The sequence below is a fragment of the Malus sylvestris genome, chromosome 8 (assembly GCF_916048215.2).
Source record: "Malus sylvestris chromosome 8, drMalSylv7.2, whole genome shotgun sequence".
NCBI lineage: Eukaryota > Viridiplantae > Streptophyta > Magnoliopsida > Rosales > Rosaceae > Malus > Malus sylvestris.
In genome coordinates this window covers 7,841,705-7,866,302 of record NC_062267.1, presented here as the reverse complement: position 1 = coordinate 7,866,302, position 24,598 = coordinate 7,841,705, and the positions used below count along the sequence as shown (strand labels likewise).

General features: G+C 39.5%; 6 protein-coding genes and 1 long non-coding RNA gene across 13 annotated transcripts in view; 6 read left to right on the top strand and 1 right to left on the bottom strand.

Annotated features, from left to right (window-relative positions):
• LOC126633091 (disease resistance protein RGA2-like) overlaps nt 1-24,598 on the top strand; it is a 65,578-nt gene that overhangs the window by 17,842 nt on the left and 23,138 nt on the right. The window lies entirely within an intron of this gene.
• LOC126633087 (putative disease resistance protein RGA3) overlaps nt 1-24,598 on the top strand; it is a 140,211-nt gene that overhangs the window by 93,206 nt on the left and 22,407 nt on the right. Inside the window, exons 3-5 of one of the 6 annotated variants that reach the window (XR_007626950.1) lie at nt 11,074-13,879; nt 14,215-14,314; nt 14,429-14,749. Coding sequence is in view for 2 of the 6 variants with exons in the window: in XM_050303638.1 (XP_050159595.1) it covers nt 11,074-13,854 (2,781 nt within the window). In the remaining 4 variants the exon portion in view is untranslated. Of the gene's footprint in view, nt 1-11,073; nt 14,067-14,176; nt 14,315-14,428; nt 14,750-24,598 lie in introns of those variants that run through there. The other 5 variants (XR_007626951.1, XR_007626949.1, XR_007626952.1 and 2 more) reach the window with 5 other exon arrangements.
• LOC126633093 (uncharacterized) lies at nt 590-2,937 on the bottom strand. The gene is made up of 5 exons (XM_050303650.1): nt 2,603-2,937; nt 2,007-2,181; nt 1,653-1,736; nt 1,138-1,379; nt 590-872 (listed from the first exon to the last, which is right to left on the bottom strand). Exons 1-5 carry the CDS (start codon nt 2,791-2,793, stop codon nt 605-607), a joined length of 960 nt encoding a protein of 319 aa, XP_050159607.1. The 5' UTR covers nt 2,794-2,937; the 3' UTR covers nt 590-604.
• Nucleotides 7,422-8,390, top strand: LOC126633105 (uncharacterized). Of its 2 annotated transcripts, XR_007626956.1 has the most exons (3): nt 7,422-7,460; nt 7,567-7,725; nt 7,823-8,390. It is a non-coding gene; the product is annotated as an uncharacterized LOC126633105 (long non-coding RNA). The 2 variants fall into 2 exon arrangements; XR_007626955.1 differs by lacking the exon at nt 7,422-7,460 and having other exon boundaries at nt 7,467-7,725.
• The window catches only part of LOC126633088 (putative disease resistance protein RGA3), a 118,089-nt gene continuing 104,237 nt past the window's right edge, over nt 10,747-24,598 (top strand). Inside the window, exon 1 of the mRNA XM_050303640.1 lies at nt 10,747-11,073. Coding sequence (XP_050159597.1) covers nt 10,906-11,073 — 168 coding nt within the window. The 5' untranslated portion in view covers nt 10,747-10,905. The remainder of the gene's footprint in view (nt 11,074-24,598) is intronic.
• The window catches only part of LOC126633098 (protein DCL, chloroplastic-like), a 34,284-nt gene continuing 27,687 nt past the window's right edge, over nt 18,002-24,598 (top strand). Inside the window, exon 1 of the mRNA XM_050303658.1 lies at nt 18,002-18,065. The gene's annotated coding sequence lies outside the window, so the exon portion shown is untranslated. The remainder of the gene's footprint in view (nt 18,066-24,598) is intronic.
• Nucleotides 18,078-19,796, top strand: LOC126633099 (protein DCL, chloroplastic-like). Its single transcript, XM_050303659.1, has 2 exons — nt 18,078-18,554; nt 19,581-19,796. Exons 1-2 carry the CDS (start codon nt 18,087-18,089, stop codon nt 19,755-19,757), a joined length of 645 nt encoding a protein of 214 aa, XP_050159616.1. The 5' UTR covers nt 18,078-18,086; the 3' UTR covers nt 19,758-19,796.

Sequence of the window (24,598 nt, the reverse complement as noted above, 5' to 3'; positions counted from 1 at the left end):
TATATAATTTATAAATTATAAATTATATTGTATTCTCGGTATGGTACGGTAATACCGTGGTAATGATATCTATTACCAATACCGTACCATGAAATTTCGGTACGGTACAATACCGTACCATTACCGATTGGTACAAAAAATTTGGCACAAAATCGGTATGGCACGGTTGGCAATTCGGTTGGCACGGCAATTTGGCAAAAAAATCCACCCCTATGTATAAATACGAGAAAAGTACAAAGAAACAAATATTTGTCAAATTTTTTTTGTTCTCTTTTCTTATCCGGTTCAGTACCAAATACAGTATAAATAATACGGTCATTAGTTCGATACTGCACTAAAAGCCCGACTAATTTAATCAGTACTATCCGATGACTATTTATCCTATTCGGTAGAAATAGTGAGTACAGTTCAAACAGTCAAACGAGACCGCGTTTTTTTTTTTAAGAAAAAGTTTGGGGAAGTATTTTTCATTAAAGCTTCCCTTTACTTACAGTTTTTAGTTTTTATTTAAAAAAAAATTGAATATTTCAAGCGAACGGGATAAAATTACCAAGGCACGGCTTGATATGTCAGCATACTTAATTTAATATTTTGGATGAATATTTCAAGAAGAATTGAAAAGACAACGGGATAAAATTACCAAGGCACGGCGATTTCGTTTCCATTGTTGTAACTGTTCCTTTGGCATCAACCAAGGAACCTTGTCACAACCAGATTGTTCTTCAGTTTCAGATATGGATTCCTGGGAGGTCAAATCATCATTTTCCAGTAACAATGTGGAATACTTGTCATCCAGAGGTTTACACAAGCCAAATTCTGAAAGCTTCAAATGGCCAGTTTTATCCAGTATCAGGTTGTCTGGTTTTATGTCCCTATAAGAAGAACAAGGTCACGTAAGTTTACATGTTTTTACTCCGAAACAAGTACATTCTTTTTAAATAACATGTGGTTTCGTGTGCTTATGTGTTCCTTTTGTGTCTCTGTATGTTAACGGAAAGAACCGGCTAGAAAACTCAAATGTGTACACGTCTAAATGATATTTATATTTAACTAAAAGATACTACAGAAAAAAAAAATCGAAAGGAGAAAAAATTTGTTACTATTGGCTGAAACTGAAATGGTACACAACTGTCACACCTATGAATGTAGTTGTGTTGATGGATTGAGTGAATAGCCAGAATACCCTCTGCTATGTAAAAACGAGCAACATCTTCAGAAAGAGTATCTTCTCTCATCAGTAATGTCATAATATCGCCACCAGGTAAGTACTCCATGATAAGGTATAAAAAATCGGAATCTTGAAACGAATAATGAAGTTGTACAATGAACCGACTATCAAACTCTGCAAGCAAGTTCCTCTCAGAACGCACATGCTCAACCTAAATGCCAAAAGACAATATATCATGATACAAATTGATATAGTATGTCACGCAGTATCAGGACAAGTATCGTGTTAGAGTGACTTGATTGTAGTAGGTATCTTGGTACAAATCAAATTCTAGGATACTCAGTTTTCTGATTAAAACCAATTCTTCATACAACTGCTTACTATACAATAAGCTAATGGATACAGCAGCAAAGAAAGTCTTCTTGTATACCGCACGGAATAAATTTTAGAAGTAGACCGTTCTTAAAGTTTCAAACATAGCTACCTGTCCGCGACTAAGCATCTCCGATTTCTTCAATTTCTTCATGGCATAAATCTCTCCTGTACCTTTAGCACGACATAACCTTACCTGCATTTGTTAATTACAAAAGAATGGTACCATATTTTAGTGACACGGTATATCTCACTTCTATATAGGTAGGTCAAAACATCAAATTAAAAATCTCAGAATATATGTAACCACTTTTTTCATTCAGAATACACCCAAAATTGTCAAAGCTATGTCAAGGGGCTTACGTACTCATAAAGCTATCTATTTGAACTGGAGAGATTCTCATTTTTCGACATGGGAAAACCGAAATAGTTCCATGAAATATGATAGTTCTACCCTTTTACATACCTCACCAAATGCGCCTTTGCCAATCACAGTTAATTGCTCAAAATCATCAATGCCGATTTTACGTCTTTGCAGCCTCATATATTCTGTTTCCCGGCGTTCCAAAGTCCTCATCATCTCCTCTTGTTCCTCACTCGGTATCTGATCTTCTTGTGCTTTCCTTTGAAGCGCTCGACGTCTAAAACAGATAAATATATAATCTCAGTATCAACACATTTTCAATACCTTCTTTTTTCAGCACTCAATCAAACTGATCCGTAAATGCGAACAACACGTAATTTAAAGTTTACAGCTAATCGAGTAATTGTATCAGAATTAGTTCTTCCACTTGCTCGAGTTTTCGAAATGACAAACAGAAAACATAAACAGCAAAGGAAAAACTGAAACTGTGATTAATTTGCAAAGAGTGACTGCAAAAAAGGGAAAAATTAAGCATTTTTGATCGAGCTTAAACACACAAATGCAGCCTTAGCAGAACTGTGTGCACGAAATCGAAGACGAAGTTCGAGAATTCCAATTAGGACTACTGCTAACAAGCTGACACTATCACAATCAATACAAATTTTGACGAATTAAAAGCTAAAGCAATCGCAAAGTACCTCTCTTTGCGTTCCTGCAGACCTTGAAGGTAGTTCTTGTAGTGATTCTCAATGAACTGCTTTGCCGCCACCGCCTTCTGCCGCGTGACCGGCGACGAAACCGACACGTCGGGACCCGACTCGAAGCCGCCGACCCGATCCGGCTTCAAGTTGAGAGCGCCGAGCCTCATCGTCCCATCGCCGCCGTCCATTTCCCCCGACGAACGCGATCAAATCAAGCTCGAATCCACAGCAAAACGGATCAAAAGCTCAGCATTTCAGCGGCGGAGAAGAGAAGCTTCCGGTGGCAGGAATTCGAGGAGAGATCTGGCGCCCCCCCCCCCCCAAGTGTTTGCGTAAATGACAGAGTAAGAGGACACTAGGGAGTATGCACGGAAGGGAATCTCTTTCCGATCCCTTTCCGCCAATCCACTAATCCGGACCGTTCAAATTTAATTCAACGATTAAAATTATTATAACTTTAAAATAATCCCCTGTTTTTTATCATTAGATCAATTTTTAGAGAAAGATCCGAATTAATAAATTAATGGATTTGATGGAACGGATTCGGAAAAGATCCCACTCCCGCACTGACATGCTTGAGAGTTGAGAGTATAATATTATAAATATATTCAGTATTTATATGCTGACCGGATAAATAAATAAATAAATTAAATAATAATCATTTTTGTTTTTACATTTTCTGGATTTCTTGGGAATGGAGTGCAATCGACGGCAGCGTTTTACTAGCATGAACTGGAATTCTGACTTGTTAGAGAGAGAGAGAGAGAAGAAAAGGCGGAGATATGAATATGGCTGGAATGTACGAGTTTTGATCGAGTGCGTGAGACTTACGGTTTTGGGGGTGGACCTGGAGAGGACATAACCTACTTTGTACCTGGAAATTTGGAATGATGCGTCGGTGTTGGTATCTTGAGTTACTACATTGACCGGTACTTCAAACAAATTATGTGTATATGATTTGCGTAGCATGAATATAGTTATAAATAGACAAAAGTTAGAAAATGAATTTTTGTTAGAAATTGAAGTGGAACGGGAGTAATGTATTAAACTGTTTATTTTCGTAAATATATCAGATAATAAGTGAAAGTACAAAGAGGAGGGAGATTGGTATTCACTTTCTACTTTTGATCTTGTGGGATGGGGAAAATAAAGGTTAGCATAAATTGTTTGTTAAGAGTAAGTGGTCATTTACCACAGTGGTGGACAAATGTTGAGTCCTTGCATGACAGTGTGTGTTCAAATCCCGTTGGTGACTAATCTAACATATAATCAAACAAAATCTATTGTTTGACAAAAAAAAAAATGTTTGCTAAGATAAGTAGGTAGAAAGATGAGATAATTTTTACATTACAACCGTCCCCTTATATGGGGAAGTCTTACACCCATGGGAAAAAAATTGCATGATAAAAATGTCATCATCCAAGTTTACTATTTCACCTACTTTTTTAAATTATTGTCACCAAAGTCCATTTTGGTCTGCTTCTTCATACATTTATATATGTAACATTTAGACTAATACAACACAACTAAATCATTTTCTATCAAGAATACAACGACAAGAGTTTTTGTTTATATGACGTTATATTGTTAGCAGAGGACACTACATTGATGGTAAATCTAGATTTATGTCATAAATCTAGAGAACAATGCGAAAAAGAAGAGGAGGAGAGAGAAGTGCAAAGAACAAGAAGTATGCGAGAGATAGAGAAGAAGTATGAGAGAAAATTAGGAAGAAGAAGGGAAGAGAGGGAAAAATACGAAGAATGAGATGAAAGAGAGAAAAAGAATTGTATGATAGATACCTCAATTGTAAATGCAAAAACAATTAAAAAATAAATCATAACATCATTTGCTAGATGGATAAGTCTTGTACCTCTATAAAATAAACCAAAAACATGTCCCTCTAAACTTGTAAGTAAGATGTCTAAGGTTCGATTCTCGCTAAAAGCGAATTTGAACCACATTATTGTTAGCCCATTATGAGACTAAGTCCACCTCAACCCCTTAGTGCAGATAGTATCGTTTGTTATATATATAAATATATATATATATATATATATATAGTGTTATAATTTGGCTCTAAGTCCTAAATTCCTAATTAAGGTAGCAATGTTTTATTGGAACGGTGCGTTTTACGCCTCAGACGATATGGGGTTGCTCCTGATTTACGAAAATTTTAGGGTTTCTGTTCCTTTTCACACAAGGAATTTGGTTCACTTTTCCTAGTTGCCTAGGGATTCAATTCCTATATTTATAAAGGTTGAACCCTTACCAATCTCATTGCACACTTCTCTCGATATCAATCTCAAACTCGAGAGCTCTCACAAATACCGATTTCGTTGGTTATTTTTTTCATGGATTCGTGTTGCTCTTCGAGTTCTTCGCGCTATCTCCACCCATCGAGAAGTCTAGATGGATGGTTTGCGCAACCCGATTATGATAACATTAAGTTTGCTGAATACTTGAACGGATTTATGAGAGAATATCAATTGACATTGTTGCAGCCAAAGCTTCGATATACGGTTTTGAAAGAGGCAGATATCAGGGAACGCCAATTACAATGTATGACAGAGGTGTGCTTGAAACTGCGCGTATCGAGATCCTTGACAATTATCTTACTCCGCCACTGCAATTGGAATGTTAGCATGTTATTTGACAAGTGGTTTGAGGAGGAAGACGATGTTCGGAACAAACTGGGATTGTTTAGGAAAGTCCCACTTGTTGATCGAAGTGTTGGTTCGTTTACTTGCGAAATTTGCTTCGAGACTTGTGATGCTTGCGGTGATCATAGTATTAGCTCCGATTTCTGTGGCCATTTTTATTGTATTGCATGTTGGGCAGCTTATGTAAGTGAATCGATTAGCAACGATGGTGTTGGATGTTTGTCTCTAAAATGTCCTCATTCGGGCTGTGGCGCTGCTGTTGGTGAAGATTTGATTCTCTCTCTGTTGGCAACCAAAGCCAATGGTGACGCCGATAAGGCCAAGTATTCGCGGTACCTTTTGAGGTCTTATGTGGAAGATAGTAAGGGAAAGAGAAAGTGGTGCCCTTCTCCTAGCTGTGACTATGCTGTAGACTTTGTTGGTGGCTACAGAACTTGTGATGTTTCTTGCCTATGCTCTTACAGATTTTGTTCAAATTGTCACGAGGAAGGTCACAGTCCAGTGAACTGTGATACAGTGGCAAAGTGGATGATGTTGAAGAACGAGAATGATTCTGAAGGTGTAGATTGGATTCTTGCAAACACAAAGCCTTGTCCAAAGTGCAAGCGAAATATCAAAAAAGCAAACCAAGGATGTAACTATATGACATGCAGCGCGCCTTGTGGATTCGAATTTTGCTAGACATGCCTCGAATGGTGGAACTGGCATGGTCTTAATTGTTCTGGTAATGGTTTCCTGGAGGGGGTGGAGAGTGAGCATAGCAGGAGAAAGAAAGAGAAATGACAAACATATCTTTGAAAGAGATGTCGAAGGTGTCTTCTAACAGATTTGTTCGTTATTATGTACTTTGGGTATATAACCGCGTGTACAAGAAAATAGTCGTTGAAGATTTTCATCGCCTTGTGCAAGATGTTCATTTGAAGAAGCTCAGTGTGAAATACATAAAAACGAATCCGGTTCTTGATTTTGTCGTGGAGGCCTGGCAAGAGATTATCGAATGCAAACGGGTGCTGCAGTGGATCTATGTGTATGGTTACTTTATCCCCAAGCATGAGCGCTTTAAGAGGCAGTTGTTTGAGTACTTGCTAGGCGAGGCGGAGAGTGGCTTGGAAAAGTTATGTCATTGTGCAGAAGTGGAACTGGAAGAGCAGATTATCAATGCTGATCGATTTATTGAAGAGTTCTTAAAATTTCGAGGAAAGCTAATACAGCTGACCGTTACAATTGGAAACTACTTCAGAAACTTTGTAAGAGCGATGGAGAATGATTTTCCGGAGGTAGTGGATTATTCGGAGAATGATTTTCCGGAGGTAAGTGTGGATTGTTGGCCTTGCGATCGCTGCACCTATGTCAATGATTGTTCTGCCTCCGCGTGCTTAATGTGCACAAAGGAGGATTCTCCGGTGCTCGCCAAGCGCGAATCTAAGAAGAGACAGAAATCTCCGGTGCATGATGCTTAATCATCAACCTAGGCTTCAATAGTCATCACCCTAAGGTGCTTACTAAGCACCCTAAAAGCCCTACATGATAACACCTCAACTACATACTTTTCACCAACAAGTTAATCTAATGTCCTTGGGTCGGCATATGGAGTGAACTACGTGGCAAACTTTGCCACTCCAAGAAAGCCATTTGACCACACTTTCCTAGTCCAAAAGAGTTAATAACCATTTTATAAGGTTCGTAGTAAATTAATTTCAACCCAAACTTAACTAACCTAAGTTAAATAAAAATGTCCCCCTTTAAGCAATATTAAATAAAAAGAGAAGTCTAAAAGTTTAATCAAAATGAGCACGTAGGAAAAAGGTGTATAAAATTCAGAAATTATGGGACTCCACATTACCCCTCTCTCTTGCTACCACTTGGCAGTTTCCCACCATTATTTTATTTTATTTTATTTTTCCCAACAACTAAAACGTATCTAATTTCTTTGTTATAACTCCGTTTCACAAACGGTTTTCGCCTACGCACTCGTAGGATCGAACTCTATCCAAATAAGTCCAAAAACATAACAAAATATATGGGGATAAAATACGTCCTTGAAAATTTACATTTAGCCCCTAGGGCATTTTCGTCATTTCCACTTATCGAAAAAAAAAATTCTACATAATCACATATTTTAAATTTTTCAGGGTATTACAGTGGGTGAGTGGCACTGGCTTTGCACACATTTTAAGACCGAAAAGCTTCAGGTAACATTCATATTTTTTATTTTATATTGATTTTGATTTTGTTGTATATTTATTTTTATCTTGATTTAAACTAGTATATTTAAAAAAAAAATCGGCGCCTAATAAGGGAAACAAGGAGTAGAAGCCGTACGAGCACCACTCAGGTTCTCAACCCCTATCTTATCGGGTCTAGGAACAGCAGGAGGTTGGGGAGAACTTCCTGGAGGTGGTGGTTTGAGGGGAGACGCATGCTAACTATGGCGACGAGGTCGTAGATGGGATTTAAGTAAGTATTCTTCCATAACTGTGTATCTTATTTTTAAAAGCTTTAATTATGGTTTAAATTCCAATTGATCTAACTTTGTATTCTTTGTTTTTTTCAGGCTTCAATGGTATAAAAGAAGGACGAGTACCTCGCCACTCTCTCCTAGCAGTATCCTGATGTGCCTATGGTGGAGTTGACACCGACTCAAAGTTGTCTTTCCAGGTGCTGATGTACGGGGTTGGCTGAAAAGAATGGCAAGGAAATAAGTTGCCTTGAGGCGGGTCAGATCCGGGAAGTCGGCTCATGTTCTTCATCGAGCTCTACTGTAGTGACCCAGACCGACTCTCGACTTCAGCATGTGGAGGAGAAGCTGGCACGTCAAAGGGAATTAGTCTGCCAGTACTTCATGATCGTATCCTAGAGCTTATCAACTTATGACATCACGATTCCACCGTCGTCGCCCGAGCTTGTACAGCCATCCCAGGACCTCCCCTAGCTTACAATTTTTTTTTTTTTAATTTTGTATTCTATTTGAACAAACAATTTTTTTTGGGTTGTATATATTTAGTTTCAATTTGACCATAGCCATTTAGTACTACGGTCTAGTGGTATTCCTCTTCATTCATAAGTGAGAGGCCCTAGGTTCGATTCTTGTTAAAGGAGAATTTGAACCACATTATTAATAACCCATTGTGAGGCTAAGTGCACCCCATCCTTTAGATAATATTCAAAAATAATTTGACAATATAATTTTTTTTTTAAATCTTGGTATTTAATATTTTTAATCTCCAATTATATTTTTAATTAATTAATGCATTTATAAATTTTAATTTTTTAATATCATATAAATTTACCGGACGAAATAGTCATCTCTTAGATCACTTATTTTCGATGGACGATCTCTTCGGATTATCCCACTATTTTATTTTAATATAAAATGACAACCAAACAGAGTCCGTCGGTTGAGATCATCTCTGTTGCGTAAATTTATTTCTATGTGACGAACCTGCTTGTCGAGTAAAACAGTAGTTAACCGACGAGATCTCATGTATGTTGCATAAAACTTTGTGCGACGAGCTTGGCCTACGAACTTGGACCGACGACCTTCCGTTAGGTGATGGCAATGCAGACCAAGGGTGGACTATAAAAAATGAATGGAAAAACAACGGTTGACAACTCTGCTAAGCACTACTAAGGATGGGGGCCTGGTGCAGTGGCACTAGAGCCAAGAAAACTCTCAACTCATCCAAGGTTCGAATCCCCCCGCCTCCAAGTTTAACTAATGACAAAAAAAAAAAAAAAAAAAAAAAAACCCTCTGCTTAGCACAACTTGGTTGAACGGTGGACTATACAGACAAAGCTTTTTCATCTTTTAATATATTTTTTTTGTTCTGTAGTGTAAGGTGAAGAAATTTAAAAACTTTCGGTGGAAATCAACAGGAAGAGGGATCAATGTATGGCTGTCATACAAGTTGTTGAAGAAATAAGTGAGGGATGACTCACTTCGACCCTACCACTATTATTTGTCATGTTATTATACAAAATGGTCCCTAAGATTTGCATGATTAATAAAAATGGTCCATGAGATTGAAAATCAATAGAAATGGACCCTGAGATTGTCCATCATTCATGATTTTGGTCATTCCTTTAAAAACTCTTTAGGCAATTTTCAAAGTTTCGTAACTCAATCGATTTTTAACCGAATTTGACCCATAATATATCAAAATGAAGATAAGAAAGTGAAGAACAAGATTATACCTATTTGGAAGCCCAATGATTGCCGGAGATGGCCAGAAAAGAACCTGAAAGGTGACTAGTTCGTGGCAAAACTGGAAAACTTGCCGGAAACTGGATAAACTTTAAACGTGTATAACTTATTCAATACTCAACGAAATCGAGTGATTAAAAAAAAAATCATACTTCTCGACGAGACGAATAGAATGTGAGATGAAGAATTCCACTTTACTCAGAATCTGACAATTGTTTCTTCCACTACACCCGAGTTTAAAAGTCTTTGTGTGAATTGTCTATCTAACTTTTAACTTTTATTTTTGTTTAAAGTCATTTGGCTCAAAACGATGTCGTTTAACATAAAAAAAAAAATCTTCTTCGCTAAATACCTAATCATTGCACATCCATGGAGGCATAAACTACCTCTCCACGGCCATTTGTTCATATCATCAGAGGATTCTTGGAGTTCTTTCACATGCAAATGACAATCGATAAAAATGACAATTATACAATTAGTGCAATTTAACAAAAACACTTATGAACATAAATTCACAAAAAATTTCTCCCATGTTTCAATATAAATTTCTTGTTTATTTGATTGTTTTAAGTTCCCAGAAAATCGCGGCAAATTGCTCCTCCCCACGACAAATGGTGCTCGAAAGTCAAACAAATCAGAGATTGTGTAATTTAAAAGTCAAATCAACTGTGACCTCCGTACATGTCTACTCTGTTTTTACTTTCAATTCTCAATTGCTTTCCCCTCTTCTCTTCCCCAACTTCCGTTTACGGTTGTACCCATGTGAAAATTATTGGACATAGTCGGAATAATTGACAACGAAGTTTTTTTTTTGTTCAATGACAAAGAAGATTTGAAGCCGTGCTTTTACTCACAGAACAATTAGGAGAAATAATTCTTAATTACAGAGGTATTGTTTTGTTTTCATGTCTCTACTGCTTTAGTTGTTTGTTTAAATTTAGTACAAAACAACAGTTAACCACGCGGACTTAATATATATCAAAGTCAGCAAAGACTTGTCTTTTGCTCTTATCTAGATAAAATTCGAATAGTTGTTTGGATAACACTATTCTAGATAAAATTCGAATGTGCTTAAAAATACAGAGGGCAAAGAGTAAAAACAATACATGTATTAAACGTAAGATATACGTAATAATACATGTATTATACGCGAATCTGCTATCTCAATTATTGTTTGATTCGTGTGGCTGTCCTGACTCCTGAGTGCAATCGTACAACAGGAAAGAGGACCAATGTATGGCTGTAATACAAATCAAGTTGAACAAATGTCCTCTACCCTACCACTTTATTATTTGTCGGTTGTCACATCCATCTGAGCAACATCTCTAACTCCAGTAGCGGTGGGAAGAACAAATGTGATACCACAGCCTTCCATCCTGCACTTTCTCACTTCAGATCTCTTGGTTTTCTCTGTTTCCACTGCTAACCGAAAGATGGCCGAGGCACTCATTTCCGTGCTTCTCGAACAACTGGCTGAGGTAACTTACCAGCACGTCAAGGAAGAGGTGAAGCTGGTTTTGAATGTGAAGAAAGAGATTGAACAATTCGCTCACAACCTTGATTATATTCGTGATGTGCTTGAGGATGCGGAGCAGAGGCAGGTGAAGGAGAAAAGCGTAGGAAAATGGCTCGAGGATCTGACAGACGTGTCGTACAAGATGGACAATGTGCTGGATGAGTGGAACACTGAAATACTGAAACAACAAGTTGAGAAACAAGAAGAGCACGGTGGAAGTACTTCTCTTGTTACTAAGAAGAAGATGAAGGCGGTATGTTTCTCTATTCCCTCCTCTTGCTTTTCTTTTGGTCAAGTCAGACGGGTAATTCGTCATCATGACATTGCTCTTGAGATGAAACGTCTGAATGAAGATTTAGATGAGATTGCAAAGCAAAGAGAAAGATATAACTTTCGATTCACGGAGAGAGCGATCAGTGAACAACCTGAGCGAGTCGAAACTGATTCTTCTGTTGATGAATCTATCATATTTGGTAGAGAACAACAAAAGGAAGTTTTGGTTAGCAAGTTGTCGAATGAGAGTAGTCGAGAAGAGAGGGGCCTTCTTGTCATCCCTATTGTCGGGATGGGAGGAATGGGGAAGACAACTCTGGCCCAACTGGCTTTTAACGATGAAAATGTTAAAGCTTGTTTTGATATCAAAATATGGATTTGTGTTTCGGACCCTTTTGATGTGAACAAAATTGCCAAAGCCATCATTTCTGGTGCCAAAGGGGTCATCCCAAATTCAAATACTTTGGAAGATTTGTTTCAGTGTATGTCTGAAGTCATAAAGGGAAAAAAGTTTCTCCTTGTCTTAGACGATGTGTGGACTCCAGACTCAAAACGGTGGGAGAAATTGGAGTTGCGATTAATGCAAAGTGGCGCTCGAGGCAGTAGGATATTAGTGACCACTCGAAAACAGGAGGTTGTTGATATGATGGGAGCTCCCGCTCACACGATCTATTTGGAGAGGTTGAGCGAACAATATTGTTTGTCAATATTCAACTACATGGCATTTTTAAATAGGGAAAAGGATAGTGTGTTGGGAGACATTGGTGAAAAAATTTCAAAAAAGTGCGAGGGTTTGCCTCTTGCTGCAAAGACTCTGGGTAGTCTCATGCGTGACAAGAAAACGAGGAAAGAATGGCAAGAAGTTTTGAATAGTAAGATATGGGAGCTGGACGATGTTGAGGAACAAGTTTTCAAACCATTGTTACTGAGTTATTTTGATTTGGTACCTATGGTCAAACAATGCCTTTTGTATTGTGCTATTTTTCCAAAAGATCATGAGATCGATAAAGATCATTTGATTGAATTGTGGATGTCACAAGATTATCTCTATTCGAAAGGAAAAATAGAGAAGAAAATAATTGGCCAAAGGAGTTTTGATAATTTAGTAATGCGATCTTTCTTCCAAGACTTTGAAAAAGATCATGATGGAAATATCTGGATGTGTAAAATGCATGATATTGTACACGACTTTCTACAGTTTCTTACTCAAAATGAATGCTTTACAATGGAGGTTAAGGGTGGTAACGATACAATAGAGTCCTTGGGTGATAAGATTCGTCATTTGACCCTATTGCTTGCTCCCGAGGGTCCATTTCCACATGTTTCATTTTCCAACTGCAAAACTGATCTGCGTACTCTTGCAACTTTTGGTTCAAAATTCACCGTTGTGGACTCAACTTTGATGTCACAGTTGAAACATCTTAGGACATTGAATTTGAGTGGTAATTCTATTGAAGAGCTTACGGAGGAGATAGGTGGATTGGTGCATCTGAGGTTCCTTGATTTGTCTTACAGTCGTGGTTTGAAAAAGCTACCGAATGGGGTGTGTAATTTATACAATTTGCAGACATTGCGCCTTAATTGGTGTGGGAAACTTGAAAGTCTACCTCAGAGCATGGGAAAGTTGATTAACTTAAAGCATCTTTATGTTGAGGGTTGCGATGAGCTGAAGTACTTGCCGAAAGGGATTGGGAGATTAACAAATCTAAGAAGACTAGATCGGTGCCCTGTTGGCGGTGGTAAAGACGACGATGAAGCGTTCAAATTGGGAGATTTGAGAAACTTAGACCAACTTCAGGGTGAACTCTGGATAGAAATTGTTGGGGATGTGAAAGTTGCTGCGGGTGAGCATGAGAAAGCGTCACCCCTGGGGAACAAACAACAACTCTCAGAATTGAGTATAGAGGAGTGTGGGACTGCGGAAATACTGAATTTCTTACGACCGCATCCAAATTTGGAATATTTAAGAATCAAAGGCTATAATGGAAGCACTGCCCCCAACTGGATCATGTCATTAAACAATTTGAGAGTTCTTGATCTTGCGTGGTGGAAAGAATGTGAAGTTTTACCTCCTTTGGGAATATTGCCGTCCCTCGAAAGGTTGATCGTTATGGGTATGAAAGGAGTAAAAAAGGTTGGAGTTGAGTTTCTGGGAATAGAAAAGGAAACGTCATCAGCATCATCATGCATTAGTCTATTCCCAAAATTGAAAACACTCAAACTATGGTACATGGAAGCGTGGGAAGAGTGGAAAGGAGTGGAAGAGTGGAAGGAAGAGGATTCTCATATTACCATAATGCCATGCCTTTCTTCTTTAGACATTATCGATTGCTCTCAGCTAACAACTCTGCCAGACTTCTTGCGGAAAACACCACTTCAGATACTTCACATCATACACTGTGGTAATCTTGCACGAGGTTGCCAAAAAGGCAGAGGAAAGGAGTGGCCCAAGATTTCTCACATCCCCAACATATATATTGATTTTGAACGCATAGTGGAGGCAGAGGATGCAGTTGAGTTACCTGAGAGGCCTTCCACTTCTGATTCTGATGATGAGGGTGAAGGCATAGTCGAAGCAGAGGAAGCTGTTTAGTTGCATGAGAGGCCTTCCACTTCTGGTAATTAAGCTCTTTTCTATTTATTTACCAACTCACTCTATTCATTTTACATCAATCCAACTAGACAAGATTCCAACTAGACAAGCATAACTGCATATATAATGTTGCAAGGGACTTGTAACTCGGTTAAGACCATATTCCAGGTCCCAGAGTACGATTCCTCCTCTCCCAATGTTGTGATTTGCAATGCTCTAGTTTTATTTTACTTTTAAAATCTCTGGATTTGAGACTATAAGCAACTTTAAACCCAAAATTATATGCAAGAAAGTAATAGTTTATAGTCACAAAATTTTGCAGACCCTCCAGTCGTCTGATTTAGCTGCTACTAGTTACAGGGTGTAAAAACAATGCTGCCTGAAATAAACCAAAACCATTATATTGAAGCTGACTTTGCGCGGGTGCAAAAATCATCGAAAAGGAAGAGTGCAGAAACAGGTAATCTCAAAATTAATTGGGGTGTTTAGTTTATGCATGCATGTTTCGTTGACCCTTTGAATTTTTCATTAATCATACCCGCTTGACTGTTGCGAGTGCTGCTAATGGACGCAGGGCTAATGCATTTTGTCTTTAGAGGAAATGAGATGGAAAGGGAGAGAAGCCTGCATGCATTAGTAGGACCGGTGGTTGGCTGCTGCATTACAGATTTCAGCATAATGGTCTTTTCCTTTGCTTTCGGGGAGAATGAAGATCATCAAAAGCGTGTGTGTCGAACAATATTTCTCAGAAAAGTGTTGTCGAACGACTAGAATATTATTCACTGGACCTGCAGAGTACAGTGCAAATTTTATGTAAATACTAAACAAATTATCAAAAGTTTGGCAGATTGAACACAAACAACTGAGATCTTTGAATATAAACTGTATTATGAAATAGTGCTAATCAAATACAGCTAAATTTGCTTCAATATCATCAATATGCATAAACCCGGGGAAGGAAATAATTCAAATAGAATTGAGATAACCTTTTGCGTGTTTGAACACGCGAAGAATATTATGAGTTCTAGCATCCCAAAGTCGGACCACGCCATCTTCTAATCTAGAAATCAAATAATTTCCAGAAATGCCATATGCTAAGCAAGTAACAACTTTGCTGTTCAAGAGTCAAAAGTACAAAGTTGTGAGTAAAATGAGTTTTGCTCATTCAAAATATACTAAAATGAATGTTCCTCGATTCAGTTCGCCAGAATGCAAGGCCTGTCATAACTAAAGGTAGAATGCAGGGTTCTTAAAACGTGCAACAATCTTTGGCAATTATACTTTGAAAAACGAAAAATACACGGTTAAAAATTAGAGAGGTGTTAACTGAAGAAAACTCAAAGGTTGCCTATAGGAAAAGAGAGAAACCTGTGATTGAAGAAACAATCGATGATATGCAATCCATTCTTGCTGTTAAGCGGGCTCTCAGCACTAAGTGCACCAACGTATATCTTGCCATCTCTACCACTGGCAAAGAAGACATTTTCACCAGGATCCAGTGCGATGGCTCAATTAAGAAAGTAAAAGATCAAGAAGTCAAGACAAACAATCCACACGTGGATGGGGAATTCATGAATCGTTTTCTCTTATAGTATCAAGACCCCATTTTAACTAACTTTGTCATCATTGTTCAGTACATGATCCGTCCATTACTAAACATTACTATTATACCAAATACAGTTTATAACTTACTAAAGGCCACGTCATACCTTCAACGGATAGAGATATAACCGTTTTCAGTGCATAATTAAAAACAATATAAAGATACAAAAATATACGATAAGAAATGGTTACCCTATAAGAGACCAAACTCTAATGCCTCCATTCTCCAACCCCGAAATCAGCAGGGAGCCATCATCCAAAAATACCAAGCAACTAACACCTCTGTCGTGAGCATGCAACTTCTTAAGCAGTCTACCAGTATTAACCTTAATAAATACAAAAAAAAAAAATGTTCATTGGCATTTCAGAGCTCAAAAAAAGATAAATTCAAGGAGGTGAAAATAAATGATTAGGAAAGTTAACCTTCCACAAGTAGATATTCCCCCACGTGCCTTCGCTGTTCGCAGCGAGCGGATTGATCGGTTCTACTGGGAAACTCTTGACATCAACTTGCGGCTGCACATCAAAAATCCCAAAATTCAATAAAAATGCAAGCTTTATCAGTTGAGGCAGTTCATCAAACAGGCTGTGTGCGTAAGAAAGGAGGTGATCTTACCTTGCACCAGGACCAGTACTGGACAGAGCCAGAGGAGGCAGAATGCTCGCAGAGCTGAGAGGAGGCCAGGAACCGTTCGCCGACGCAGATGAGGCTGTGAGGCGGAGAGGCGCAGAGCTTGTAGCGGAGCTGCTCGGCGCCGGTGCGGAGGTCCCAGCAGCCGATGCCGGCTTCGAAGGATGACGAGGGTTTTTATTGAGCGTTTTGGAATCTCGGATAGAGTAATGGATACGTAAAAAACGTTGATGGTGCTGCTCTCTGGGATTTTTGCTAGGGTTTATGAATGGTGCTGCTCTCTGGATCAATTCTGTATATCTTTTCCTTGTTCAAATTTTCATATATGATAAAACCAACAAAAAAAAAAAAAAAAAAGTTCTTAGTTGTTGTCCATTGTTGATTGATTCGGACATCTTTCACTCACATCTCTTGAGGTTTTTCATTTTTAATTCAACCGGGTCGAGTTGAATTTTAAAAATTTCATTGACATTCTCCTAAACGGAGCAGAATCAAGGATCACTGTAGTGCTGGATGTCATATTTATTCTCATTCCCGCTAAAAGATGACACAAACTTATCATCTCTACCTTATTTGATAAAAGTTAGCAATTATGTTATTTTTAATTTTTTTATTAATGTTTTGATTCACGAGGCGTTTATGCAATTTTAATTAAGCAAAAACAGAATCTCCAATGAGCCACGTCATTATTTAATAATACCACTAAAATAAACCTTATAATTTGCTAAGATTAACATGATGGCTAAAAAGATTGAAGGCTTGGGCATAGTCAAATTAGATAAATAAATGTGTTCTTCCTATACATCCAAGTTTAAACTTCTATTTTCGTTGTCCGAATAAATTTAATGTGAAATATCACTTATATAAATTAGAAATTTAAAACAAGAGGATGCAAAGCGTTATATGAAGCGCATTTCAAGGTGGTAAAATGTAATTACCTCATAATGTATTGCATTTTTAGGCAATGGGAGATAAGTTGCACACATATTTTTTAGCTTCTTACACACTTTTTTTATTTTTAACTGTCGAATTGAATAAATCAAACGAAAACAATAACCATAATTAAGTGCGATATTAAAAGTTTGTGTGTTTATCATTTCCGGGGAAAATTTTTTAATGATTTTATATTGGGCCTGGGCTTTCGGCCCAAAATCCGGAAACAGAGGTGGAGAGTGGAGAACCTCGCGGGCATTTCCTTGTTTATCTGCTAAAGCTCTACAGACGCTGACTGCGACTGATGGGTCTTCAAGCCTTCAACTTCCGAATAAATTTAATGTGAAATATCACTGATATGAATTAGAAATTTAAAACAAGAGGATGCAAAGCGTTATATGAAGCACACTTCAAGGTGGTAAAATGTAATTACCTCACAATGTATTGCATTTTTAGGCAATGGGAGCTAAGTTGCACACACCTTTTTTTAGCTTCATACATGTTTTTTTTATTTTTATCTGTCGAATTGAATAAATCAAACGAAAACAATGATCATAATTAAGTGAGATGTTAAAAGTTTGTGTGTTTATCGTTTCCAGTGCAATTCATAGAGGCATTGTGCTCAAATACTGAGATTTGAATCCTTTAGAACCACGGTATATATTTGTCCCCCACGACTGATGCGTATCAGGTTTCATTTACGCCCAAATGGATTTCTCTTTTCGGTTGAACGAAATGGGCATCCTGTTTCAGCAAGCATCTCCAATTCGCAATTGATGGTCTTCGAACCAGAAGAGAAAAATCCAAGCTGAAAATGCAAGAGGGTATGGGTATGGATTGTAGTGATTTTATATTGGGCCTGGGCTTTCGGCCCAAAATCCGGAAACAGAGGTGGAGAGTGGGGAACCTCGCGGGCATTTCCTTGTTTATCTGCTAAAGCTCTACAGACGCTGACTGTGACCGATGGGTCTTCAAGCCTTCAACTTTTGAAGAAGGATGAGGGAAAGTGCTTACTAAAAAAAGCACCTTTTAGTCATAGCAACAAGTACCTCAGGGCGCGACAGCCATGGCATCTCTCTCCAGATCACCGTCGCTCATCCTCCGCCACATAAACTCCCTCACCTTCCACCCCTGCCCCCTAACTCTATCCTTCCCTTTCCTCAATACGACGTTGCCTCACCCCCGCCCCTGCGCCCTGAAGACGGGACCCGACAGGGGCAGTAGAATCAGGAGGCCCGAGACGCAGGGGCCCGACCCGGGACTGCTCCGAAAGTCGGTGGTGTCGTCCGGGAAGGACATGGACGGGATTTCGGAGGAAGATGGGGGAGAAGATGGGAAGTGGGTCGATTGGGAGGATAAGATTTTGGAGGATACAGTTCCGCTGGTAGGGTTTGTGAGGATGATTATTCATTCGGGGAAGTACGAGAGCGGAGATAGGTTGAGTCCTGAGCATCAGAAGACTGTTCTCGAAAGGTTGCTTCTGTTTCATCCTGAAGCTAAGAAGAATATCGGTTCTGGAATCGATTATATCACGGTATCTTCTGTTTCTTTGTTCGATTATCTCAGATTAAGCTGCTTTTGGTTTAAGCTTCTTTTGAATTAAGCTGCTCTGCAATTCTGGGGTTTAGTGTTTGGGGTGCCAATTTTGATGATTGGGTATTGGTCTTTAATCTTGATTGCCCATTTTAGTGTTTTGGTGCTTTTGAATTAGGCTGCTTTCAAATTAAGCTGTTTTACAACTCTGATGATTGATTACTTGATTGCTCATTTTTCGTTTGATCCCAATGACTTTAATTTACTATAGAAGTGTTTATAAGTGAGAGGATTTTGGCAACTGAGCATCTAGAGAAACATGAATGGCATTTGTTGGGATATGCCTGTTTCTGGATAGCTTCTCCTATGTTGCTTGTCATTTCTGTTTTGGCAATGATCAGACTTGATTGCTTTCGGGTTTTTTACTAATTTTGAACTGTAACTTTGATTCAAGTCTGGTCATTAAACATCATCCACCTTTTATCCTCCCAACTGAGCTACTGGAACTTGGGGATGGTGTAGGCGATGAATGTTATCTTCACCCTTCATATTTTAATATCGCTTCCCCTCCACAAACTCCCACACCACACTCCAATGTGGGACTGTTTTACCCTCCATCACTTGATTGTGGAAGGTGGTTGGAGCTCAATCTCTCTAGTTCCCCTTAGAGAACTAGTTATCTGCATTGTTTCTTATATGGCTTTACCAGTGAATGATAAGTAAGAACTGTTACATGTTAGTGTATGGTGTTTAGAAGGCATATAATGAATTGACCGAAGTAATGCTAATCAACCTCTAGTATCCCAAAAGGATCGTAGGGCATTGAGAAGTATACATGCTTTTAAAATGATGGAACTTGGCTTCAGGTAGTCATTTTCGAAATTTAAAGCCAAATACAAAAAACTTTTTCTGCATTCAACACTTCATCAAAGATGAGTGATTTGGGGTTTTTCTCAAGCATGCTGTATTTGTATTACAAGTAAATCTGATTCTCATGTGATCCATTTTTCTCGTTTTGAGTTGACAGGTTGGTTATCACCCTGATTTTGAAAGCTCAAGATGTTTGTTCATTGTTCAAAAGGATGGAACACTAGTCGACTTTTCATATTGGAAATGCATAAAGGGGCTGATAAGGAAGAACTATCCTTTATACGCAGACAACTTCATTCTCAGACATTTCGGAAAGCGCAGACGCGGTTTATGAAGCTAGATTTGTCGAATCCTTTGACTTTGTATAACTGTATGTCAACAACAACAACAACAAAGTCTTTTCCCACTAAGTGGGGTTGGCTATATGAATCCTAGAACGCCATTACGCTCGGTTTTGTGTCATGTTCTCCGTTAGATCCAAGTACTCTAAGTCTTTTCTTAGAGTCTCTTCCAAAGTTTTCCTAGGTATTCCTCTACCCCTTCGGCCCTGAACCTCTGTCCTATAGTCATCTTCGAACCGGAGCGTCAGTAGGTCTTCTTTGCACATGTCCAAATCACCGAAATCGATTTTCTCTTATCTTTCCTTCAATTTCGGCTACTCCTACTTTACCTCGGATATCCTCATTCCCAATCTTATCCTTTCTCGTGTGCCCACACATCCCACGAAGCATCCTCATCTCCGCTACACCCATTTTGTGTACGTGTTGATGTTTCACCGCCCAACATTTTGTGCCATACAACATCGTTGGCTTTATTGCTGTCTTATAAAATTTTCCCTTGAGCTTTAGTGGTCTACGACGGTTTATAGATATCAACCATAGAATGGTTTAGTACAAGTGAATGATTTAGTACAAATGACATTAGGAAATATTGTGGGAGAATGATCTCGTAATCACGAAACTTCTAAGTATCGGAGTGTGGTATCGTCTTGACTTGCCTTATCTGTCTCATAGGTAGATGTGGTATCTTCTCTGGAAGTACTCTTCCTCCATCCAGGGGTGGTATCTTTAACTGGTGGAGATGCACAAGGTAATGTATCAATTTCACTTGAAGCTTACTTGTAGTTTCAGGCTTGGTCAAGCGCGATACAAACCATGTAGTAGTAGTCCCCCAAGTCGCCCAGCTAAGGGATCTGCTGAAAGAGGTAACAGACAAGGTAAGCAATCAGAGCTCCGACTGATTGTTCACATTCTCCCTATCTTGCAGGCAGCATGAAGGATAAAGAGAAGAAAAATGAAAATAGATGATATGAGATACTTTTGCTTTTGAAGAAGTAACTTTCCACAGGCTTATTTTTGAACTGAGCTGGAGGGTTTTCTGGTTTCCTCCAGAGTATAAGGCCGACTGAATAATTTGAGGGTCAAAACAAGTCCATCAAATCTAGAGTACGTTCGACCTTGCTGATATGGGATACTTTTGCTTTTGACAAAGTAGTGGATGTATCGGCACGTGTGCTGTTACGCTTGTCTCCACATGCTTCCTTGTATCCTTCTCACTTGCCCTATCTGTTCCTCAGGCAGATGTAGTATCTTCCCTAGAAGCATAAGATGTTAAAGATGAGTACTCAAGAGCAATGCCAGGTAAGTAATCAGGTAAAGGGTTCCAGGCAGTCAGTTCCTGGCTGGAAGCTTGATTCCAAGTGCTGACTGATTGCTCTCTTTCTCCTTGTCTTGCAGGTAAGAACAAGGCCAAAGGAAAAGACAGGGAAAAAGCATGATATGGGATACTCTTGCTTTTAACCCTGATGATATGAGATATTCTTACTCTAGTATAGCTTGTTTGCAGAGGTATTATCGGGGGAAAGAAAGCTGAATATTTCGAAAGGCTTCGTTGGGAGTACCCTCTCAGATATGAGGAAGGGTTGAGCATTTTTGCAGATCTGCCTGTCCGTTGGGGATGGAGGTCGACATATATAGGAGTCTCCCTAACAACAAGTAGTAATGTTATTCATTTACCCTGCTTAGTCATAGCACGGTAGTGGGAGCTGCCAGCTTCACATGTTTTAACTCTATCAGAGCACTTTGAAAAAGTGGTCTGTGGTATCTAGAAAGCTGATGTTGCGTGTGAAGATTACAGACAAGCTTTATCCAAGGAGATCTGGCTCTTGAAGTTGGGAAAGTGGTGCCTCTTCGGTTTTCGAACAAGCAATCCTATCGGGAATCTGACTCTCGAGATTCGGAGAACGATGCATCTTCGATTTTTGAGAAAGCAATCATGCTGGGGGTCTGGCTCTTGAGATTCGGAGAGCGGTGTCTTTTCAATTTTTGAGAAAGTAATCATGTTGGGAGTCTGGCTCTCGAGATTCGGAGGGCGGTGCCTCTTCGATTTTGGAGCAAGCAATCTTGCTGGGAGTGTTTTCTCGAAAATGAGTAAAGGTTGGGCATGTTTGCTAGTCTACCTTGCCACGAAGCACAGACGTTGACACACAGGAACTTTCCAATTATCCAGCAATGGTACTGTTCATTTACCATCTCTTCGATTTTTGAGAAAGTAGTCATGTTGAGAGTCTGGCTCTCGAGATTCGTAGGACGATGCCTCTTCGATTTTGGAGCAAGCAATCTTGTTGGGAGTGTTTTCTCGAATGTGAGTAAAGGTTGGGCATGTTTGCTAGTCTACCTTGCCACGAAACACAAAGGTTGACACACAGGGACTTTCCAATTATCCAGCAGTGGTACTGTTCCTTTACCCTTGTGGGTAATAATATGGTAGCTAGACCTTCAAAATTTATGTGTCTAAACTTTGTTAGTGCTGTTTCTTTGCTATTCTTTTACCCTTCTTGGTCAGAGCGATGTAGTGGGAGCTGCAAGCTTCACGTGTCTCAACTTTGGCAGAGAACTTTGGCAAAGTTATCTGTGGTACCCATGAGCTACTGTTGCGTGTGGGAAGTGGGTGATTGAACAGTAAGATTCATGTGCTTTCTACTTCACCAGAAGTCTTCGACAGAATGCCCATAATTTCCGCAAAGCTAAGTGTGCGTGTGACAGGTGTTGACAAGGCTGGAAAAGTAGGTGCCTCTTCGATTTCTGAGATCGGCCCTCGTGGTCTCTAAACAGCCCAGCTTTTGAGAAAGCAAGCGCCTCTTCGATTTCTGAGATCGGCCTTCGTGGTCTTTGAGTAGCCCAGCTTTTGAGAAAGCAAACGTCTCTTCGATTTCTAAGATCGACCATTGTGGTCTCTGAGCAGCCCAGCTTTTGAGAAAGCAAACGTCTATTCGATTTATGAGTAGGCGCTTCTTCGATTTCTGAAGCTCCGTCGAGTGCAGATTTTTATAGGGGCTGACATTAAGTTCCAAAGCACACTTGAATCTCCACCAGTAGAAGCTCCATTCTTGCACTTCTAAGATCTTGATTTGTCCGACCTCTTCTCTTCAACACATTTGAAAATGTCTGGCCCCTCTGACCGTCGTTTTGACTTGAACCTTGTTGAAGAGGCAGCCCCGCCTTCTCCAGACAACATATGGCGCCCATCCTTCGTCTCCCCTACTGGTCCTCTTACCGTTGGGGATTCTGTGATGAAAAATGATATGACCGCTGCGGTGATGGCCAGGAACCTTCTCACTCCCAAAGATAACAGACTACTTTCCAAACGGTCTGATGAGTTAGCTGTTAAGGATTCTCTGGCTCTCAGTGTTCAGTGTGCAGGTTCTGTGTCTAATATGGCCCAACGCCTATTTGCTCGAACCTGCCAAGTTGAATAATTGGCGGCTGAAGTGATGAGTCTCAAACAGGAGATTAGAGGGCTCAAGCATGAGAATAAACAGTTGCACCGGCTCGCACATGACTATGCTACAAACATGAAGAGGAAGCTTGACCAGATGAAGGAATCTGATGGTCAGGTTTTACTTGATCATCAGAGATTTGTGGGTTTGTTCCAAAGGCATTTATTGCCTTCGTCTTCTAGGGCTGTACCGCGTAATGAAGCTCCAAATGATCAACCTCTGATGCCTCCTCCTTCTAGGGTTCTGTCCAGTACTGAGGCTCCGAATGATCCCCCTCTGGTGCCTTCTCTTTCTGGGGCTCTACCGACTGCTGAGACTTCTCCTAAGCAACCTTTGTGAAGGCTCCCTCTTGTTTGTTTATTTTGATTCATGTATATGTACATATTTGTAACTTATCGAGGAGATCAATAAATAAGTTTTCCTTCATTTCAACGTATTGTGTTAAATACACAAAAGTCTTCTTCGCTAAGTTCTTTGAATTTTCTTTTGTTGAAGTTTGTATGTTGAAGCTTTGTGAGTGGAGCATGTAGGTTGAGGTAATGTTCCCTTAATTTCCCGAGTGAGGAAAACTTCTCGGTTGGAGACTTGGAAAATTCAAGTCACTGAGTGGGATCGGCTATATGAATCTTAGAATGCCATTGTGCTCGGTCATGTGTCATGTCCTTCGTTAGATCCAAGTACTCTAAGGGGGCGTTTGTTACAGCTCCTTAGGAGGGACTGGCTTGGACTAGCTTAAATAGGACTATAATCCTGTGTTTGGTGGCTGGCGGGACTAACATTAATGGCACTAGGTGGGACTCGCTTTCACAAACTCCTTCACTAGCCGGTCTTAGCGAGAGACCCCGACACCCATAGGACTAGCTAAGACCTTCCATCGTCCTCTCTTGCCTTCGTCCACTCTCGCTGCATCTTTATCTCCTTCGTCTGCTTCGCTGCCCTGGGTTCATCGACCTCGATTTTCTACGGCATGGGATTCAATGAAAGCTGGAAGTTGGAGAGGCGTAGGGACAAGTAAGTTTACAGAGATTGGAGAAAAGGAAAATAGGAGGGAGAGGCGGAGCGACATGGGGAAAAAAGGGAAAGGAGGATGGAGAGGCGGAGGGACCAAAATGGGGTAAAAGGGAAAGGGGGATGGAGAGGTGTAGGGACAAGTTAACAGAGATCAGAGAAGGGGAAAAAGGGAAAGGAAGATTGGAGAGGATGATGATTATAGAAGAAGGAAAAAACAAGATAAAGTAATAATAAAATATTAATCAATATATATTAAATTAATATAAAATAATATAATATTGTAATCCTGCTTCTTAGTCTGACACTGCACCAAACGCTTCACTAAATTAGTCTAGCTTAGTCTAGTATAAGCCAGTCCAGCTTAGTCCCTGAAGCTAGTCCAGTCC